This window comes from Danio aesculapii, chromosome 22 (assembly GCF_903798145.1).
Source record: "Danio aesculapii chromosome 22, fDanAes4.1, whole genome shotgun sequence".
NCBI classification, from domain to species: domain Eukaryota; kingdom Metazoa; phylum Chordata; class Actinopteri; order Cypriniformes; family Danionidae; genus Danio; species Danio aesculapii.
The window spans coordinates 37,073,641-37,091,923 of NC_079456.1; the positions used below are offsets into that span (position 1 = coordinate 37,073,641).

The 18,283-nt window shown below is 37.7% G+C and overlaps 1 protein-coding gene across 1 annotated transcript in view; it reads left to right on the forward strand.

Moving 5' to 3' along the window:
• Positions 1–18,283, forward strand: part of LOC130216459 (E3 ubiquitin-protein ligase RNF123) — a 215,279-nt gene that overhangs the window by 7,476 nt on the left and 189,520 nt on the right. Inside the window, exons 6-21 of the mRNA XM_056448353.1 lie at positions 597–651; positions 759–844; positions 1,129–1,215; positions 3,767–3,834; positions 3,962–4,087; positions 7,536–7,650; positions 7,748–7,852; positions 7,944–8,069; positions 9,370–9,462; positions 9,858–9,931; positions 11,276–11,393; positions 11,628–11,727; positions 12,437–12,498; positions 13,824–13,895; positions 14,289–14,409; positions 15,207–15,308. Of these exons, the coding sequence (XP_056304328.1) occupies positions 597–651; positions 759–844; positions 1,129–1,215; positions 3,767–3,834; positions 3,962–4,087; positions 7,536–7,650; positions 7,748–7,852; positions 7,944–8,069; positions 9,370–9,462; positions 9,858–9,931; positions 11,276–11,393; positions 11,628–11,727; positions 12,437–12,498; positions 13,824–13,895; positions 14,289–14,409; positions 15,207–15,308 (1,510 nt within the window). The remainder of the gene's footprint in view (positions 1–596; positions 652–758; positions 845–1,128; positions 1,216–3,766; positions 3,835–3,961; positions 4,088–7,535; positions 7,651–7,747; positions 7,853–7,943; positions 8,070–9,369; positions 9,463–9,857; positions 9,932–11,275; positions 11,394–11,627; positions 11,728–12,436; positions 12,499–13,823; positions 13,896–14,288; positions 14,410–15,206; positions 15,309–18,283) is intronic.

Sequence of the window (18,283 nt, forward strand, 5' to 3'; positions counted from 1 at the left end):
ATTCGTTCTTCCGGTTTGAAACTAATATTTGAAGCTGCATCACAGCGATTAGATACTTGCATGTATTCATTATAGTTATTATATTAAAGTGTATTCATTCAGCAGTTCATCCTCACATCCAATATCGTTTGTCACGGGGGGCATGCATGAAATGTTTCTGAATGAAAGTGAAAGTGCCAAACTGCAGTTAAAGTCGACAAATGAATTCAAATAATTCAAAATAATGGCAAATAATTTGATTACTGATGTCCATGTAAACACAGTCGCTGTCTTTCTCCCCTGCGTCTGTGTTTGTTTTGTCTATGAAAATCAGTGTGTGCTCACACGGAAACTCCCATTTTTATGCAAAAACTTCCCTCTTTCCCTCCCCCGACACTCCCACCTAAACAGAGCTGGACACACCCACTTTCCTGACTTTTTCCAAACTAGATGTGTGAAAACATCCTGCAGAGACAGGGAGGTTTCATGGCCCTTTAAATGTTATCAGAATTGCCAGAAATGAGTGTTATGAAAGCACATTGCCATAGTTTGCATTTCAAAACCAATGTTTACTGTTAAATATGCTCATATATTTTGTTTTTATCGCTGGTTTCAAGGTCATCGGCCACAGTAACTTCAGCTCCATCAGAGCCACCACGTGCGTTTATAAAGGTAACCTTTCAGTAACAAAAAAGCAACATGGAAGTTTCAAATTGTTATTTATTTGGAGTAAATACAAACCAAATGTCACTTTTTTTAATGCTTCTAATTGTTTTTAGGGAAATGGGTGTACGAAGTTCTCATCTCATCCCAAGGCCTAATGCAGATCGGATGGTGCACACTAAACTGCAGATTCAACCAAGAGGTACAAACCTCCATTTGAGCTCAAAACTGCGGTAACCGCATCATTCAGAGGTCAATTCTGAAATGCAGAGCTGTACAAATTGGATATTCACTCTAATAGTCAGCTAACTCTTATGGGAAACTTTCCAAGTCCCAGAAATCACGTTGATGATTACACGACGATTGTTCGCTCTGCCCTCCAAAATCCTATTATAAAGTCTTGGGCTTGGCTTAATCTATTGGTGAAAATGGTTTGAGAGTGAATTAATGACAAATGCGAACCACGTTTGTTCTGTATGTCTTCAGGAAGGTGTTGGGGACACGCCAGACTCGTACGCCTATGATGGAAACAGAGTCCGCAAGTGGAATGTGACAACCACCAACTATGGCAAGGTGAAAACACACAGAGCTTACTGCAGTCTGTTAACACAGGGGTCATGCTTGATTCAGAGGGCGAGTTTGGTCGACCTTGGTGGTGTGTTCATGGTCTGTTTCTTTAACGTCGTTGAGTCGAAGTTGTTTTCTAAATGAAAGAAGTGATTCTGGACTACCTGTGCAAACCTGTGCAAGTTTGTAATTTGCACACTTGTCAAATGTGCATGAGGTTAGTCTGTGGTCTTCACTGGACACCCCTGATCACTGTGTACTGTATGCTGTAGTAGGCTCAGTGCTCTAAAGGCATGTTTAATTTACCTGCGGTTTAACAGGATAAAGGCTCTAACTCAAATGTTAAAACTGACTCATCTAAGAGCTTACATTTAGATTGAAATGAGCATTGTGTTCTGTTGAAGTAGTGTCATCTGACCAATTATGAAAGAAAGGTTTATCTGACCAATCAGAGCAGAGTAGGGTCATCTGACCAATTAGAGCAGAGTAGGGTCATCTGACCAATCAGAGCAGAGTAGTGTCATCTGACCAATCAGAGCAGAGTAGGGTCATCTGACCAATCAGAGCAGAGTAGGGTCATTTGTTCAATCAGAGGAGAGTAGGGTCATCTGACCAATCAGAGCAGAGTAGGGTCATCTGACCAATCAGAGCAGAGTAGGGTCATCTGACCAATCAGAGCAGAGTAGGGTAATTTGTTCAATCGAGGAGAGTAGGGTCATCTGACCAATCAGAGCAGAGTAGGGTCATTTGTTCAATCAGAGGAGAGTAGGGTCATCTGACCAATCAGAGCAGAGTAGGGTCATTTGTTCAATCAGAGCAGAGTAGGGTCATCTGACCAATCAGAGCAGAGTAGGGTCATTTGTTCAATCAGAAGAGAGTAGGGTCATCTGACCAATCAGAGCAGAGTAGGGTCATTTGTTCAATCAGAGGAGAGTAGGGTCATCTGACCAATCAGAGCAGAGTAGGGTCATTTGTTCAATCAGAGGAGAGTAGGGTCATCTGACCAATCAGAGCAGAGTAGGGTCATTTGTTCAATCAGAGGAGAGTAGGGTCATCTGACCAATCAGAGCAGAGTAGGGTCATTTGTTCAATCAGAGGAGAGTAGAGCAGGGTCACCTGATCAATCAGAGAAGAGTAGGTTCATCTGACCAATCAGAGCAGAGTAGATCCATTGACCATTAAGTACAGGCATGTTTATCTGACCTATCAGAGCAGAGTAAAACAGGGTCATCTAACCAATCAGAGCAGAGTAGGATCATCTGACTAATCAGAAAAGAGCATGGTCATCTAACCAATCAGAGCAGAGTAGAATCATCTGACCAATCCGTGCAGAGTAGAGCAGGGTCATTTGACCAATCAGAGCAGAGTAGCATCATCTAACCAATCAGAGCAGAGTAGAGCAGGATCATCTGACCAATCAAAGCAGAGTAGAGCAGGGTCATCTGACCAATCAGAGCAGAGTAGGATCATCTAACCAATCAGAGCAGAATAGAGCAGGGTCATCTGACCAATGAGAGCAGAGTAGAATCATCTGACCAATCAGAGCAGAGTAGGATCATATGACCAATCAGAGCAGAGTAGAAACATCTAACCAATCCGTGCAGAGTAGAGCAGGGTCATCTGACAAATCAGAGCGAGTAGGATCATCTGACCAATCAGAGCGAAGCAGGATTATCTAACCAATCAGAGCAGAGCAGAGAAGCGTCATCTGACCAATCAGAGCATAATAGAGCCATCTGACCAATTACTACGGATTAATCTGACCAATCAGAGCAAAATAGGAATATCTGTCCAATCAGAGCAGACTCATCTGACCAATCACAACAGGCTGTTTCATCTAACCAGTCAGAGTAGAGGAGGGTACTCTGACCTATTACTACACACAGGTTCACCTGACCAAACGGAGACGAGTATGGTCATTTGATTAATCACAACAGGCTGTCGCATCTGACCAACCAGAGAAGAGATTTGGGATCTGACCAATCAGAGCAAAGTAGGGTCATCTGACCAATCAGAGCACAGAGATTTGTCATCTGATCAATCAGAGTAGGTTCATCTGACCAATCAGAGAAGATATTTGGGATCTGACCAATCAGAGCAAAGTAGGGTCATCTGACCAATCAGAGCACAGAGATTTGTCATCTGACCTATCAGAGTAGAGTAGGGTCATCTGACCAGTCAGAGCAAAGGAAGGCTATCTGACCAATTAAAGCAGAGTTGACTCATCTGACCCATCACAACAAACCGTGCAGAGCAGAATAGGGTTATCTGACCAATTGGAGCACAGTAAAATCGTCTGCCCAATCAGAGTATCGTAGACTCTCAGAAAGGCGGGGTTTAGAGAGACAGAAACCTTAAATCTCTGCCAAACACTGTGAGAACAGAGCTAATGCTGAAATACATATTATAATAAAGTGAAAGTGTTTTTGACCTTGGATGACCTTGGAACCTAAAAATGGCACAACAGGGACTCGTTAGGGGCTGATTGATAATAGTAAAGTCCTTATAATGACTCTCGTTATTCATCAGTGTGTTCTGTTGATTTGCTTGTGTTTAGTCGTGGGCTGCTGGGGATATCGTCAGCTGTCTGATAGATCTGGATGAGGGAACCATTACGTTTTGTCTGTAAGTATAGTTATACTGGCTCCCATTGAAACTGTGGTGTGTAAGCAAGAGTTATTGATGGACAATAAGTCATTTGTTCACCTGAATTAAAATGTGTCTAATAGTAATATGTGGTTATTCTCTTTAGAAATGGACAGTCTCTCGGTGTTGCGTTCAGCAATATTAAGACGGGCCCGGGGGTTGCATACTTCCCTGCCATCAGTCTTTCCTTCAAAGAGTCCGTAGCTTTTAACTTCGGCAGCCGTCCTCTCAGATATCCTCACCATCTGCATGCATATTCATGTGGTTTAATGTCATGAACGACTGACAAAACAGTTGTGTGTTTTGTAATAAATTGTGTATTTTAGAGAAAATTAAGTTTATAAATGTAAAACTGCAACTTATGTGTGTTATTTAAAATAAGTTGTTATATAAACGTGTGCTTAATATTAGTAGGATTAGATAAGGAGTAAATTAATCATAGGATAAATGTGCAGTATATCATCAATTAATCATATAATAAAGCAATGTTTTTTAAATCAGTTCATGCCGGCTTATTTTTAAGAATAGACAAAGTTTATATTCCAAAACTATAATAATAATAATAATAATAATAATAATAATAATAATAATAATAGAAGTGGTAATAGTAATAGTAGTAATAGTAGTAAGAATAGTAATGGTAGTAGTAGTAGTAGTAGTAGTAGTGATAGTAGTAGTAGTAGTAGCAGTGGTAATAGTAGTAGTAGTAATAATAGTAAGAATAGTAATGGTAGTAGTAGTAGTAGTAGTAGTAGTGGTAGTAGTAGTAGCAGTGGTAATAGTAGTAGTAGTAATAATAGTAAGAATAGTAATGGTAGTAGTAGTAGTAGTAGTAGTAATAGTAGCAGTGGTAATAGTAGTAGTAGTAATAGTAGTAAAAATAGTAATGGTAGTAGTGGTAATAGTAGTAGTAGAAGTAGTAATAGTAGCAGTAATAGTAATATTAGTAGTAGTAGTAATAGTAATAGTAGTAGTGATAGTAACAGTAGTAGTAGTAAAAGTAGCGGTAGTAGTAATAATAGTAGTAGTAGTAGTAGTAAAAGTAATAGTAGTAGTGATAGTAACAGTAGTAGTAGTAAAAGTAGCGGTAGTAGTAATAATAGTAGTAGTAGTAGTAATAGTAATAGTAGTAGTGATAGTAACAGTAGTAGTAGTAATAGTAGCGGTAGTAGTAATAATAGTAGTAGTAGTAGTAATAGTAATAGTAGTAGTGATAGTAACAGTAGTAGTAGTAAAAGTAGCAGTAGTAGTATTAATAGTAGTAGTAGTAGTAATAGTAATAGTAGTAGTGATAGTAACAGTAGTAGTAGTAAAAGTAGCGGTAGTAGTAATAATAGTAGTAGTAGTAGTAATAGTAATAGTAGTAGTGATAGTAACAGTAGTAGTAGTAATAGTAGCGGTAGTAGTAATAATAGTAGTAGTAGTAGTAATAGTAATAGTAGTAGTGATAGTAACAGTAGTAGTAGTAGTAGTAGTAGTAGTAGTAAAAGTAGCGGTAGTAGTAATAATAGTAGTAGTAGTAATATTAGTAGTAGTAGTAATAGTAATAGTAGTAGTGATAGTAACAGTAGTAGTAGTAGTAGTAAAAGTAGCGGTAGTAGTAATAATAGTAGTAGCAGTAGTAATATTAGTAGTAGTAGTAATAGTAGTGGTAATATTAATAGCGGTAAGAATAGTAATGGTAGTAGTAGTAATATTAGTAGTAGAAGTAGTAATAGAAGAGATAGTAGTAGTAGTAATAGCAATAGTAGTAGTAGTAGTAGTAGTAGTAGTAGTACTAGTAATAGTAACAGTAGTAATAGTAGTAGTAGTAATAGTAGAGATAGTAGTAGTAGTAATAGCAGTAGTAGTAGTAGTAGTAGTAGTAGTAGTAGTAGCAGCAATACTAGTAGTAATAGTAGTAGTAATAGTAGCTGTAGTAATAGTAGCAGTAATAGTAGTAGTAGTCGTAGTAGTAGTAACAGTAGTAGTAATAATTGTAGTAGTAGTAGTAGTAGTAGTAGTATCTATTAATAGTATCTATTATAGTAGTAGTATCTATTAATTATAAGTTTGATCTTTTTGACTTTTTTCATGTATTTTTGATTAATCAGGCCTCCATATTTATGTCTGTATATTTAATAAAACAAACATTTCTTGTAAGTATTCAAAATAAACGAATCACATATGTAATTTATATGACACTAAATTATTAAATATATTTCTGCTTATTTTACTAGGAACTCTAACTGCTTAAATATATTATAAGATAGGATTGAAGATGTAGTATAATTCCACGATTAATACCAGAAGTACAGATATTTAAGGTGTATATAATTGTGTAGGGTTTTAAACATAGTAATTATTTTTTAAAACTTATTTCAAAATTTTCTGTGAAGCTGATAAAACAGAAAATAAGTGTCTGTGAATGCATATTTAAATGAATACATTTATTACATTTTATATATAGATTTATACATAAACGTGTGTGTGTGTGTGTGTGTGTGTATAATTTTATAGAATTTTTTATGTTTATTTAATGATGTATATATTATAATAATATTGTATTAATTGTGTATAAATATTTTTAATAATATTATAATATTATTTATTTATTATAATAATATTGTGTTAATTGTGTATTAATATTTTTAAGAATATTATAATGCTATTTATTTAATTTAATAATATTGTGTTAATTGTATTAATATTTTTAATAATAATATAATACTATTTATTTATTATTATAATATTGTATTAATTGTGTTTAAATATTAATAATAATATTATAATACTATTTATTTATTATAATAATATTGTATTAATTGTGTATAAATATTAATAATAATATTATAATACTATTTATTTATTATAATAATATTGTATTAATTGTGTTTAAATATTAATAATAATATTATAATACTATTTATTTATTATAATAATATTGTGTTAATTGTGTTTAAATATTAATAATAATATTATAATACTATTTATATATTATAATAATATTGTGTTAATTGTGTATTAATATTTTTAATAATATTATACTATTTATTTATTATAATAATATTGAATTAATTGTGTATAAATATTTATAATAATTTAAAATACTATTTAGTTATTATAATAATATTGTATTAATTGTGTATAAATATTAATAATAATATTATAATACTATTTATTTATTATAATAATATTGTATTAATTGTGTATAAATATTTATAATAATTTAAAATACTATTTAGTTATTATAATAATATTGTATTAATTTTGTATAAATATTAATAATAATATTATAATACTATTTATTTATTATAATTCATTGTATAATTCATTGTATATAATTTTTTAATAGTATTATAATACCTTTTATTTATTATAATATTGCATAAACTGTGTAAAATATTTTTAATAATATTATAATAATAATATTTAATATTTATTGCAAGTAGAGCTTAACTTAATTTATATACAAGATACCACAGTAAATGTAGAAATATGTTTATTATTGGATTGAATTTATAGATGTATTAGTAACATAATAAAATATTTCTATTGGAAACGCAGATACAAAATAAACACACATAAATGCTTGTAAATGATGATAAATAAAGTTGAACTTAACTGCACTTTCCCCCCTCAAGTAAATCTTAAAGCGCAAAACACAAACCCATCAAGTCCTTAACCCATCAGTCCCTCACGTACCCTGTGGAAGGCTACCTTCCTCTACAGAGCCCACCAACAGCTGACCTCATCAAAGCCCACAGGCTTCTGGGATACCTCAAGACAGTCCTGTCCACCTCCATCGACACGCAGGTACACTTCTTGACCCTAAAATAGCAGACAGCTCCTCCACAGAAATGTAACCTGTCGTCACTTTAAGGCAGAAAAACCGAGATTGTGTTTTGATCAGGAGGAGAAGCTTGTGGAGAAAGACAGCAGCGTCTGGCAGCTTCACGGAGATCCCACAATCCTGGTCACTCTCGCTCACATATTCAACCACTTTGCGCCTCTCATGGTAACCAAATCACTGTAAATAGACAAAAAAATCAGTGTGTTTACGTGATGAAGTGCTTGATTTGCTGGTGTGATTTTGTCTGTGTGTTTAGTGTAAAGTGTATCTGGTGGAGGACGTGCTGATGAACTTTCTGCTGAGTATTCTGGAGGGTGGAGGATCTGTCGATGAACATCCTCTCATACAGCAACTGCTGGATCTTTTCTGGCTGCTCATGGAGGTAAAAACAGCTCAATTTCAAGACTAGGAGAGCGTTGTTTTACTGTAGTGGAGATATCGTTGTAGTTTATTTGTAAACCTTTTGTGTACTTTTAATAAGTGTATACACTGTAAAGGCACTTAGAAGTGTAATTGTGCTGCCTTTGTAATAATTCATCTTACTAAATGATTAATAATTATTATCAATTTAATTAAAATGAAATAAATCTTACGGTGGCCGAGAAGGTGCGATAGGAAAGCAAATAAAGAAACGATCTTCATCAATTTGACAGCACACGGGTTGCAGATTCTCACAACACAACTGAAGAAACGCTCAGCAAATCGGTCTCAACACTTGCAAATATCCACGCTACACAACGGAAATGTTTCAAGGGGACCCAAAAACATGACCGACCCTGCTGAGATATTGCTGTGCTATTATCTCAGTTGGAAAGATGAGTTGAGAGTCCAAGTCAATGCACATCTCCCACCCCTTTCCAGGCACCTTGTTCTCTCTGTACCTGTAGTCTGCCCCCCTTCTCCTGGTCTGAGGAACCTGATGTTTGGCAGAGGAGATGCTGATGTGCTGTTTGCTTGTAACTCTTCTGTATTAATGTTTTACACTTGTAAAATGTCTGAAAATGCACTTAGTTAGTGCTTGAAAAGGTGTGAGAACACTTAGAAATGGTTTTGCTGCTTTATTTTGCATGAAGTTGCATATTAAAGGGGACCTATTATGCAAAAATGACATTTATAAGGAGTTTAATCACACTTGTGTGTCAGCAGTGAGTGAATATATCCAGCCACTGATGATAAAAATGAGTTAATTCTGTTGTTTATAATCAGACTTGATGTAAACAGTCTGCAGAAACACTTTGATTGACATTCTCCCTTTGTACGTGTCATCAGACGGGGAAAGCCCCGCCCATTAGTGACCATCTCTCCCTCATTTGCATAAACAGCCCTGAGTGAGAAGCAGCCGTCTGCCATTAGAGTTTCGAATCTGCCACTATCCCGAGACACAGGTGTTTATAGCTCCGCCCTTTTTTAAAAAGAGCACCTCATTTGAATTTAAAGCGACAGTCACCAAAAACAGCGTAATTTGGCTCAAATCCTAAAAAGAGTGAGTTATAAAACATTATTTGTGTGGTATTTTGAGCTGAAACGTCAAACACACACTCTAGGGACACCAGAGACGCATTTTATATCTTGTAAAAAGGAGCCTAACAGGTCCCCTTTAAATCTCTCCATCTCAGTGCAGCGATTTTTGCTGTAAATTTGATTCGACGTCGTATGTTAAACATGTGTTACGTCTCCTGCAGGACTACGAGGTGCGAGAGTGCCTGAAACAGCTGATGATGTCACTGCTCAGAGCGTATCGCTTCTCTCCCATCATCCCTGATCTGGGCTTTCAGGTGAGAAACGCCAATCCACAAGCCTTATACAATACTGTCAACATTATCGACACACGCAGCAGCGTCGGCTTGTGAAGAACCGCTGACTAGAGGGGCATGCTGGGAAATCATACTTCAAAGCACAGCAGCACTAAACGTCTGCAGAGAGACGTTGACGTTGATTGTTCATGGCCATTATCAGCGATTTGCACGTCCCACTTGAAATAAATGTGTGGTTAAAATGAAAACGACTCGTGTGCTTTGATTCAGGCGGGGTGTAATTTGTTTTAATGAGTTTGTTTGATGTCCACGCTTGCGCTGCCGGATTGGCAACATGTTGATTTCAATAGTTTTGTCTTTTCAGTTGGTGTTTAATAGATTGAAGGGAAATGTGCTTGTTTTTCTGTGTCCTGCAGATTCATTACCTTCGTCTGACCACCGCTATACTGCGCCATGAGAAGTCCAGGAAGTACCTGCTCAGCAATGTTCTATATCCTCTATATTCACGATTTCATTTTAAAACAGCTCCCAAATGCACATAAAACAGAATTATTAGCCCCCCCCCTTCAATTATTATTTATATTTTTTGTATATTTCCCAAATGATGTTGAACAGAGCCAGGAAATTTTCACAGTATGTCTGATAATATTTTTTCTTCTGGAGAAAGTCTTATTTTTTTATTTCGGCTAGAATAAAAGCAGTTTTTAATTTTTTTTAAACCCATTTTAAGGTCAATATTATTAGCCCCTTTCAGCTATATTTGTTTTCGATAGTCTACAGAACAAACCATCATTATACAATAACTTGCCTAATTACCCAAACCTGCCTAGTTACCCTAATTAACCTAGTTACGCCTTTAAATGTCACTTTAAGCTGTATAGAAGTGTCTTGAAGAATATCTAGTCTAATATTATTCACTGTCATCATGGCAAAGATATGAATCGTTGATACAAGGCAGGATGGATCCGTGCTTCATGTTGTTGATGCCAAATTCTGACCTGACCATCCGAATATTATGGTAGAAATGGAGACTCATCAGACCAGGCAACGTTTCTCCAATCTTCTATTGTCCAGTTTTGGTGAGCCTGTGTGAATTGTAGCCTCAGTTTCCTGTTGTTAGCTGACACGAGCGGCACCCGGTGTGGTCTTCTGCTGCTGTAGCCCATCCGCCTCAAGGTTGGACGTGCTGTGTGTTCAGAGATGCTCTTCTGCAGACCTCGGTTGTAACGAGTGCTTATGTGAGTTACTGTTGCCTTTCTATCAGCTGGAACCAGTCTGGCCATTCTCCTCTGACCTCTGGCATCAACAAGGCATTTGCGCCCACAGAACTGCCGCTCACTGGATATTTCCTCTTTGTCAGATCATTCTCTGTAAACCCTAGAGATGGTTGTGCGTGTAAATCCCAGTAGATCAGCAGTTTCTGAAATACTCAGACCAGCCCGTCTGGCAGCAACAACCATGCCACGTTCAAAGTCACTTAAATCCCCTTTCTTCCCCATTCTGATGCTCGCTTTGAACTGCAGCAGATCGTCTTGATCATGTCTACATGTCTACATGTCGTGTTTCGTCTGGTGCAAACAGCCAAATTGCTTATCACTGTGTATCTCCTCATGTAGCGTGTTGTTAGGACACGGGTTTTACAATGTAACCTGCTCCCCTAATGTTTACACTTATATTTATATTATTGGCTAATTAATAACCCCCTCATGGGTAACTCTGAATCTGCGTCTCATTTCACTGCTACTGTCCACTGAAGGTTGCGTTTCAGTCAAAATAAGCACGATGAGTTATTTTATAGTTGGTTTTAAAGGGTTTCAGTCCTTAACGGTGTCACGTTTGATGTGCTGCGCTCTGTGGTTTTCTTCTACATCAAGACCCCTCTGAGAGTGAAGGAGGCCGGACTGGAGGAGCTCATCCCAACCACCTGGTGGCCAACGCGCTTCGACAAAGAGGTCAGAAACACATTACGATTATCTCCACTTAGGGGCCACTTTATTAGGTACACATCGCTAGTGCTGGTCAGCAGTGTTGGGGACTGTACTGCATTACAATATTGACAGTCACTAGTCGCCACAGAGAAACATCTCGCCTGAAATGATCTCCTCAGACAAACACTGATGCGAGCTGAGCTGCTGTTGGAGTGTCAGATGAATGTTTTTAATGTGTGTGACCTGACGTGTGTGCAGGGCAAAGATGAGAGAGACCCGCGCGAGGAGACTGCAGACGAGAGACTGAGGCGGCGAGCGTACGAGAGAGGCTGTCAGCGGCTGAAGAAGAGGATTGAGGGTATACACACACACACACACACACACACTCTTACACATACATGGCCACACTCAATTACATTCACACAGACATAAACACTCACTCACACTTACACACAGACTATACATGCTAACACATTTAAACTGACACACACTGCACACACATTCGCAAACAGAAACAATCACATACATACACACACATGCCAGCACACTGATACCAACACTCACTCACAGTCACAAACACACTATACACACACTCACACCCAAAACACAAACACACACACTTTTATTGATACTCATGCTTTTACTCTCTGTCTCTCTCTGACACACACACACACACACACACAGACAAACACTTACTCACAAACACACACTCACATCCAAACCACACGTATACACACTCTTACTTGCATTCACTCTCACACGCATACACACACACTCACTCATACACAAGCACACTCACAAAAACAAACTCACATTCATGTACACACAAACATTCACTCACGAACACAACCTACACACACTCACACCCAAAACATTTACATACATACATACATACATACTCACATACACTCTCTGACACTGATTTTGAGTGTGTGTGTGTGTGTGTGTGTGTGTGTGTGTGTGTGTGTGTGTGTGTGTGTGTGTGTGTGTGTGTGTATGCGTATCGGTCGTCTATGTGTGTGTGTGTGTGTGTGTGTGTGTGTGTGTGTGTGTGTGTTTGTTTTCAGTTGTGGAGGAGCTGCAGGTTCAGATCTTGAGGTTGATGCTCAACAACAAAGACAAAGGGACGGTACGTTCATGCAGGCTCTCCACACACACACACACACACACACACACACACACACACAGCTGTGATTCATTTATTCATTCATTTTCTTTCCAGTTAGTCCCTTTATTAATCCGGGGTCGCCACAGTGGAATGAACCGCCAATTTATCCAGCATATGTTTTACACAGCGGATGCCCTTCCAGCTGCAACCCATCTCTGGGAAACATCCATACACACTCATAGATACAGTTAAAGTCAGAATTATTAGCCCCCTGTATATACCCCCCCAATTTATACTTAACGGAAAGATCTTTTCAGCACATTTCTGATCATAATAGTTTTAATAACTGATTTCTGATAACGGATTTCTCTTTGCCATGATGGCAGCACATAATATTTGACTAGATATTCTTCAAGACACTAGTATAGGGGAATTACCAACATACGTCACATATGACGTCACACGGGTTCAACCGCGCACACCGGTTGCGAAAAAATGACATTTTTTCGTCATTTTTGACTATGCAAAAAAATTTCGTCTTATCCAATATCCATTGGGAGGATGCTATCACAAATGGACCTGTCAGATGAACGCCGCTCACTTTAACGTTAATTTTGCCGAATCACTGTGCTTATCACTGGGTGACCAGCTGTTATAATACGCTGACAGCATTATGTAAATAATATATATAATATGTCATCAATATAACTTATTTCTAATACAACAATAAACTCTGAACCGCATCAGATGTCATTCCCTTGCTGTAAATGCTAGCGCTCCCGGTTTTTGTTCTGGCACCTCGCTGCGTGCGCATCCTGAATGTTTAAAAACCGGTAATTCGCTTATTCAGCTTAAAGTGACATTTAAAGGCTTAACTAGGGTAATTAGGGTAAAGTTAGGGTAATTAGGCAGGTCATTGTATAACAGTGGTTTGTTCTGGAGACAATCCAAAACTAATATAGCTGAAGGGGGCTAATAATATTGACCTTAAAATGGGTTAAAAACAATTAAAAACTGCTTTTATTCTAGCCGAAATAAAACAAATCAGACTTTCTCCAGAAGAAAAAATATTAGAGGAAATACTGTGAAAAATTCACTGGAGGGCGAATAATTTTGACTGCAACTGTATGTATATTGAGTATTAAATAATTTGGCTAAATATACACTTAAAAAATTTGTGATCAGAATAAAATTAATATTGGATATACAAATATAAATGCTTATTGGAAATATTAATAAGTAATAGAAGATCATAGTTATGGATTTTAAAACAACACTGATGTTGGATAATAACAACATTTAAAAAAAAAAAACGTTTTCAACAAACTCATCTCTTTATTTTACAGGGCGAAGCGTCGCGGTACATTTTCCTCAACAAGTTTCGCAAGTTTCTTCAGGAAAATGCAAGCAACCGAGGGGTAAGAAATAAAACACAAGACAAGCAGGACAGATTCATCTTCATTCACACCTTAAAGGGACAGTTCACCCAAAAATGTCATTTCATCTATTCACGCTCAAGTGGTTTCAAACTTGATTTCTTCTGTTCAACACAAAACAAGAAAGGCTGAAGAACGCTGGAAAAAGCATTCATTTACATCCAAGACAGGAATAAAAAATACTGTGGATGTCAATGGCAGTTGTTTTTTCCAACATTCTTCAAAATATCTTCTCTTGTGTATAACTCAAACAGTTTAGGAACAAGTGGAGGATGAGGAAATGGACAGAATTAACGTTTGTCCTTTCAAACTGCCGATCTTGAGAGACTGTGGATGGTTTGATTGGTTGTTTGTCGTGTGTGTTTGTGTGTGCAGAACCCAACAGTGTTGTGTCCTCCTGAATATATGGTGTGTTTCTTGCATCGCCTCATCACCGCCATCCGCAGCTACTGGGACGAAGGCAAGAGGAAAAGCCCAGGATCCATCAGCAGTGAAGGTGGAGCAACTCTGACCTTAAAAGATCATTCATTCATTTTCCTTAGGCTTAGTCTGTTATTTATCAGGGGACGCCACAGCAGAATGAACCGCCAACTATTCCAGCATATGTTTTAAGTTTTAGATAGATAGCTAGACAGACAGACAGTCAGACAGACAGCTAGGCAGACAGATGGATGGATGGATGGATGGACGGATGGATAGATAGATAGATAGATAGATAGATCAAATGATAGATAGATAGATAGATAGATAGACAGACAGACAGACAGACAGATAGGCAGGCAGGCAGACAGACAGACAGACAGACAGACAGATAGACAGACAGACAGACAGACAGACAGACGGATGGATGGATGGATGGATGGATGGATGGATGGATGGATAGATAGATATTATTCATTCATTTATTTTCCTTTGGCTTAGTCACTTTATTCATCAGTGGTCGTCACAGTGGAATGAACCGCCAACTTATCCAGCATGTGTTTTACACACCGGATTCCCAGTACTGGGAAACATCCATACTCATTCACACTCATACACTAGAGAACATGCAAACTCCACACAGAAACACCAACTGACCCAGCCGGGACTCAAACCAGCGGCCTTCTTGCTGTGAGACCACAGTGTTAACCACTGAGCCCCAATGTCGCCCGAAATAAATATTACACTGTGTTTATTCATTGAAATAAAGCTAATAATTAAATAATTTATAAGTATTAGATCAGAAAGTAGGTAAAAAAAATACTAAAATGAATATCGAATGTCTCATTATTGACCCGCTTTTGTTTCCGTCAGACGCCTACGTTCCTCCTCAGCTCTTCTACAATGGGAAGGTGGATTATTTCGACCTTCAGCGTCTGGGCGGACTGCTCTCACATTTAAAGAAAACACTCAAAGGTTAGTACAAAAATAAAGCTCATTTCTCAGGTGTGCTTCAGGAGGATTACCCAGCATGCACCTGCACAATGAACCACCAGAGGGAGTAGACGCTCAGTTTGTTTGGACTCTTACTCAATCTGACAGGCAGCTCTGGAAAGCACACTGAAGACAGTAAATGACACACGCCTGCATGATTTCGGCTGCGTTCAGAAGCTCCGAGACGTAATGTTTGTTGACATTAAACGAGACGTGTGTTCTCAGTCCAATGTGCCCATTATGTTCATTTTGTTTGGTAACTTTTACGAAATTTTGCTATCGAACCAACGCTTCAGATCGATCAGCCTCCCAAATTACTTTTAAATTGAGAGCGAACGCATTGCAGGCTGCTCGCTTTCCCCTGTTTTTTAACGTTTCAGGCTTGGTTATTAACCTCAGAAACGCTGGTGGTCGTTACTTTGATTTGTGGCGTCATTAAAGTTTCTGAAATGATGGGATAAGATGGATGCTGGAGGCGTTCGGAGAGAGACCGGGATGCAGATGGATATTGATTTCCCTCAAGGCACACATGCCGCAAAAATAAATAAATAAATATTGACGGACTGCAGGAAAGACGCCAAGAGAGAGGAAGTGCTGCTCTTTAATGTAATGATACGTGTTTTCTGTGGTTTGCGCCGGATGATTTTATTTGTCTAAAGGTCTTTGTCAGGAGTTTAGGCAAGATTGGGTTTGTTTTTCTCTAAGATGAAGGTCACTTTTTTGGTTAGGAGAACATGAAGGCTGATTTTTAGCTGTAACTGTGACTCTCAAAATGCCAGCAGCTATTGACTTACACTTTATGAGTTAAAAAAAGATGCACAGGCTAAACTGAATTAATTCTTGTGGCTGTGGTGATGGGGTGAGGTCGTATGAAGTTCAGCGATACAGCGTTTAGTCATTTAGCAGATGCTTTTGTCCATCTGGAAAGTATTGATAGCGCTTCCCTTTTTCCACATGTTTTTATGTTACAGTCTTATTCCAAAATGGATTAAATTCATTTATTTCCTCAACATTCTACACACAATCTCCCATAATCACAATGTGTAAAGGAGTTTTTGAAATTGTTGCAAATTTATTAAATATAAAAAAGCTGATAAATCTCATGTACATCAGTATTGACAGCCTTTGTTCAATACTCTGTTGATGCACCTTTGGCAGCGATTACAGCCTCAAATCTTTCTGAATATGATGCCACAAGCTTGGCACACCTGTCTTGGGGAATTTTGGCCCATTCCTCTTTGCAGTACCTCTCAAGCTCTATCAGGTTGGATGGGAAGCGACGGTGTACAGCCATTTTCAGATCTCTCCAGAGATGTTCAATAGGATTTAAGTTTGGGCTCTGGCTGGGCCACTCAAGGACGCTCACCGAGTTGTTGTGAAGCCACTCCATTGATATTTTGGCAGTGTGCTTTGGGTCATTGTCCTGCTGGAAGATGAACTTTCCTTTTTATAATTTTGATTTTATAATAACCATTATTGATTATTTAACTGATGTTCAGCAAAAGAGAGGGAATGTTTCGTATTTTTCAATGAAAATTAAAGGAGACAGTTATATATAGGCTCAGTTTTGTTATAAATATGCATACAGTGAAGATGATGGTCATATAAATATGCAGCTACACGACGCCTCAACATTTTTAGTGTCTGTTAAGTCAATATCAAAATGAAAATAGGCAGTTCCTCATATCATGTTGTCATTTTATTAAGAAAGTAAAACAACGTTGCCAGGGTGATGTGAATGAGGTTATACAGTGCACTGTTCCCTTTGAAGATTTACCTGACGTGTCCTCAGGAGTTTGTTTCCATATCAAACTTGCGAAGGAAGAACTTACAAGGAGAAGATGCAAGATTGAACTGTGTGTAGACGACTTAATATTGAGGAAAAAGCCTTAATCAGATAGGCGAATGTCGGCAGCCATGCCTTTGTTTTTCCCCATTCACACTGACACTGAGCAGCAGTGGATTAAAACCAAACAGCCTCCTCAGCGTATTCAAAAAGCTCTGTTTTCGGCGCTCGAAAGCTCCGTGGTAGTGTGGACGGATGACATAACCGTAGCAAAACTTATGCGCTTTAAAACTAAAACATATTAGTGTAAACCAGGCCTGAAGTAGCATGTTCTAGCATGGTTAGCACATTAGCATGTTAAACATTTAGCCAGCATGTTTTAGCTAGCCATTCTGTTCGCCGTGCGTTCAAATGTGCTGTTGTGTTAGGGTTAGTTTCTTCTTCTCAGTGTCAGTATAGGGTGCACATTCATGCCTTTGACATACAGTTGAAGTCAGAGTTATTCTTCCTCCTGTCAATTTTGTTTTCCTTTTCAGATATTTCCCAAATGATGTTGAACAGATTCAGGAAATTTTTACAGTATTTCCTATCATATTTGTTCTTCTGGAGAAAGTCTGATTTGTTTTATTTCGGCTAGAATAGAAGCAGTTTTTAATAGTTTTAAAGCCATTTTAAGGTCAATATTATTAGCCCCTTTAAGCTATATTTATAGAACAAACCACTGTTATACAGTGACTTGCCTAATTACCCTAACCTGCCTAGTTAAGCCTTTAAATGTCACTTTAAGCTGAATACTAGTACCTTGAAGGATATCTAGTCTAATATTATTTACTGTCATCATGACAAAGAGAAAATAAATCAGTTATTAGAGATGAGTTATTAAAACTATTATAGTAATGTTGGAAACATTTGGGGAACATTGGGGAAAACATTGGGGAAAAGAATATATATATAAAGAAATATATAAAGAAAAGATATATTGGTGGGCTAATAATTCAGGAGAGGAAATGCACGGTTATACGCTCAAAAATGTGCGCTATATACTGACACTTTTTGCGCATATAAACTGACCCTTGACAAGCTAGACAAACTACTTCCAGTGTATTCCAGTGTTCTCCAACAGAAGGAATAGTACTCAAATTATGAATCAGCCCAGTGTTCGCCAATTGTA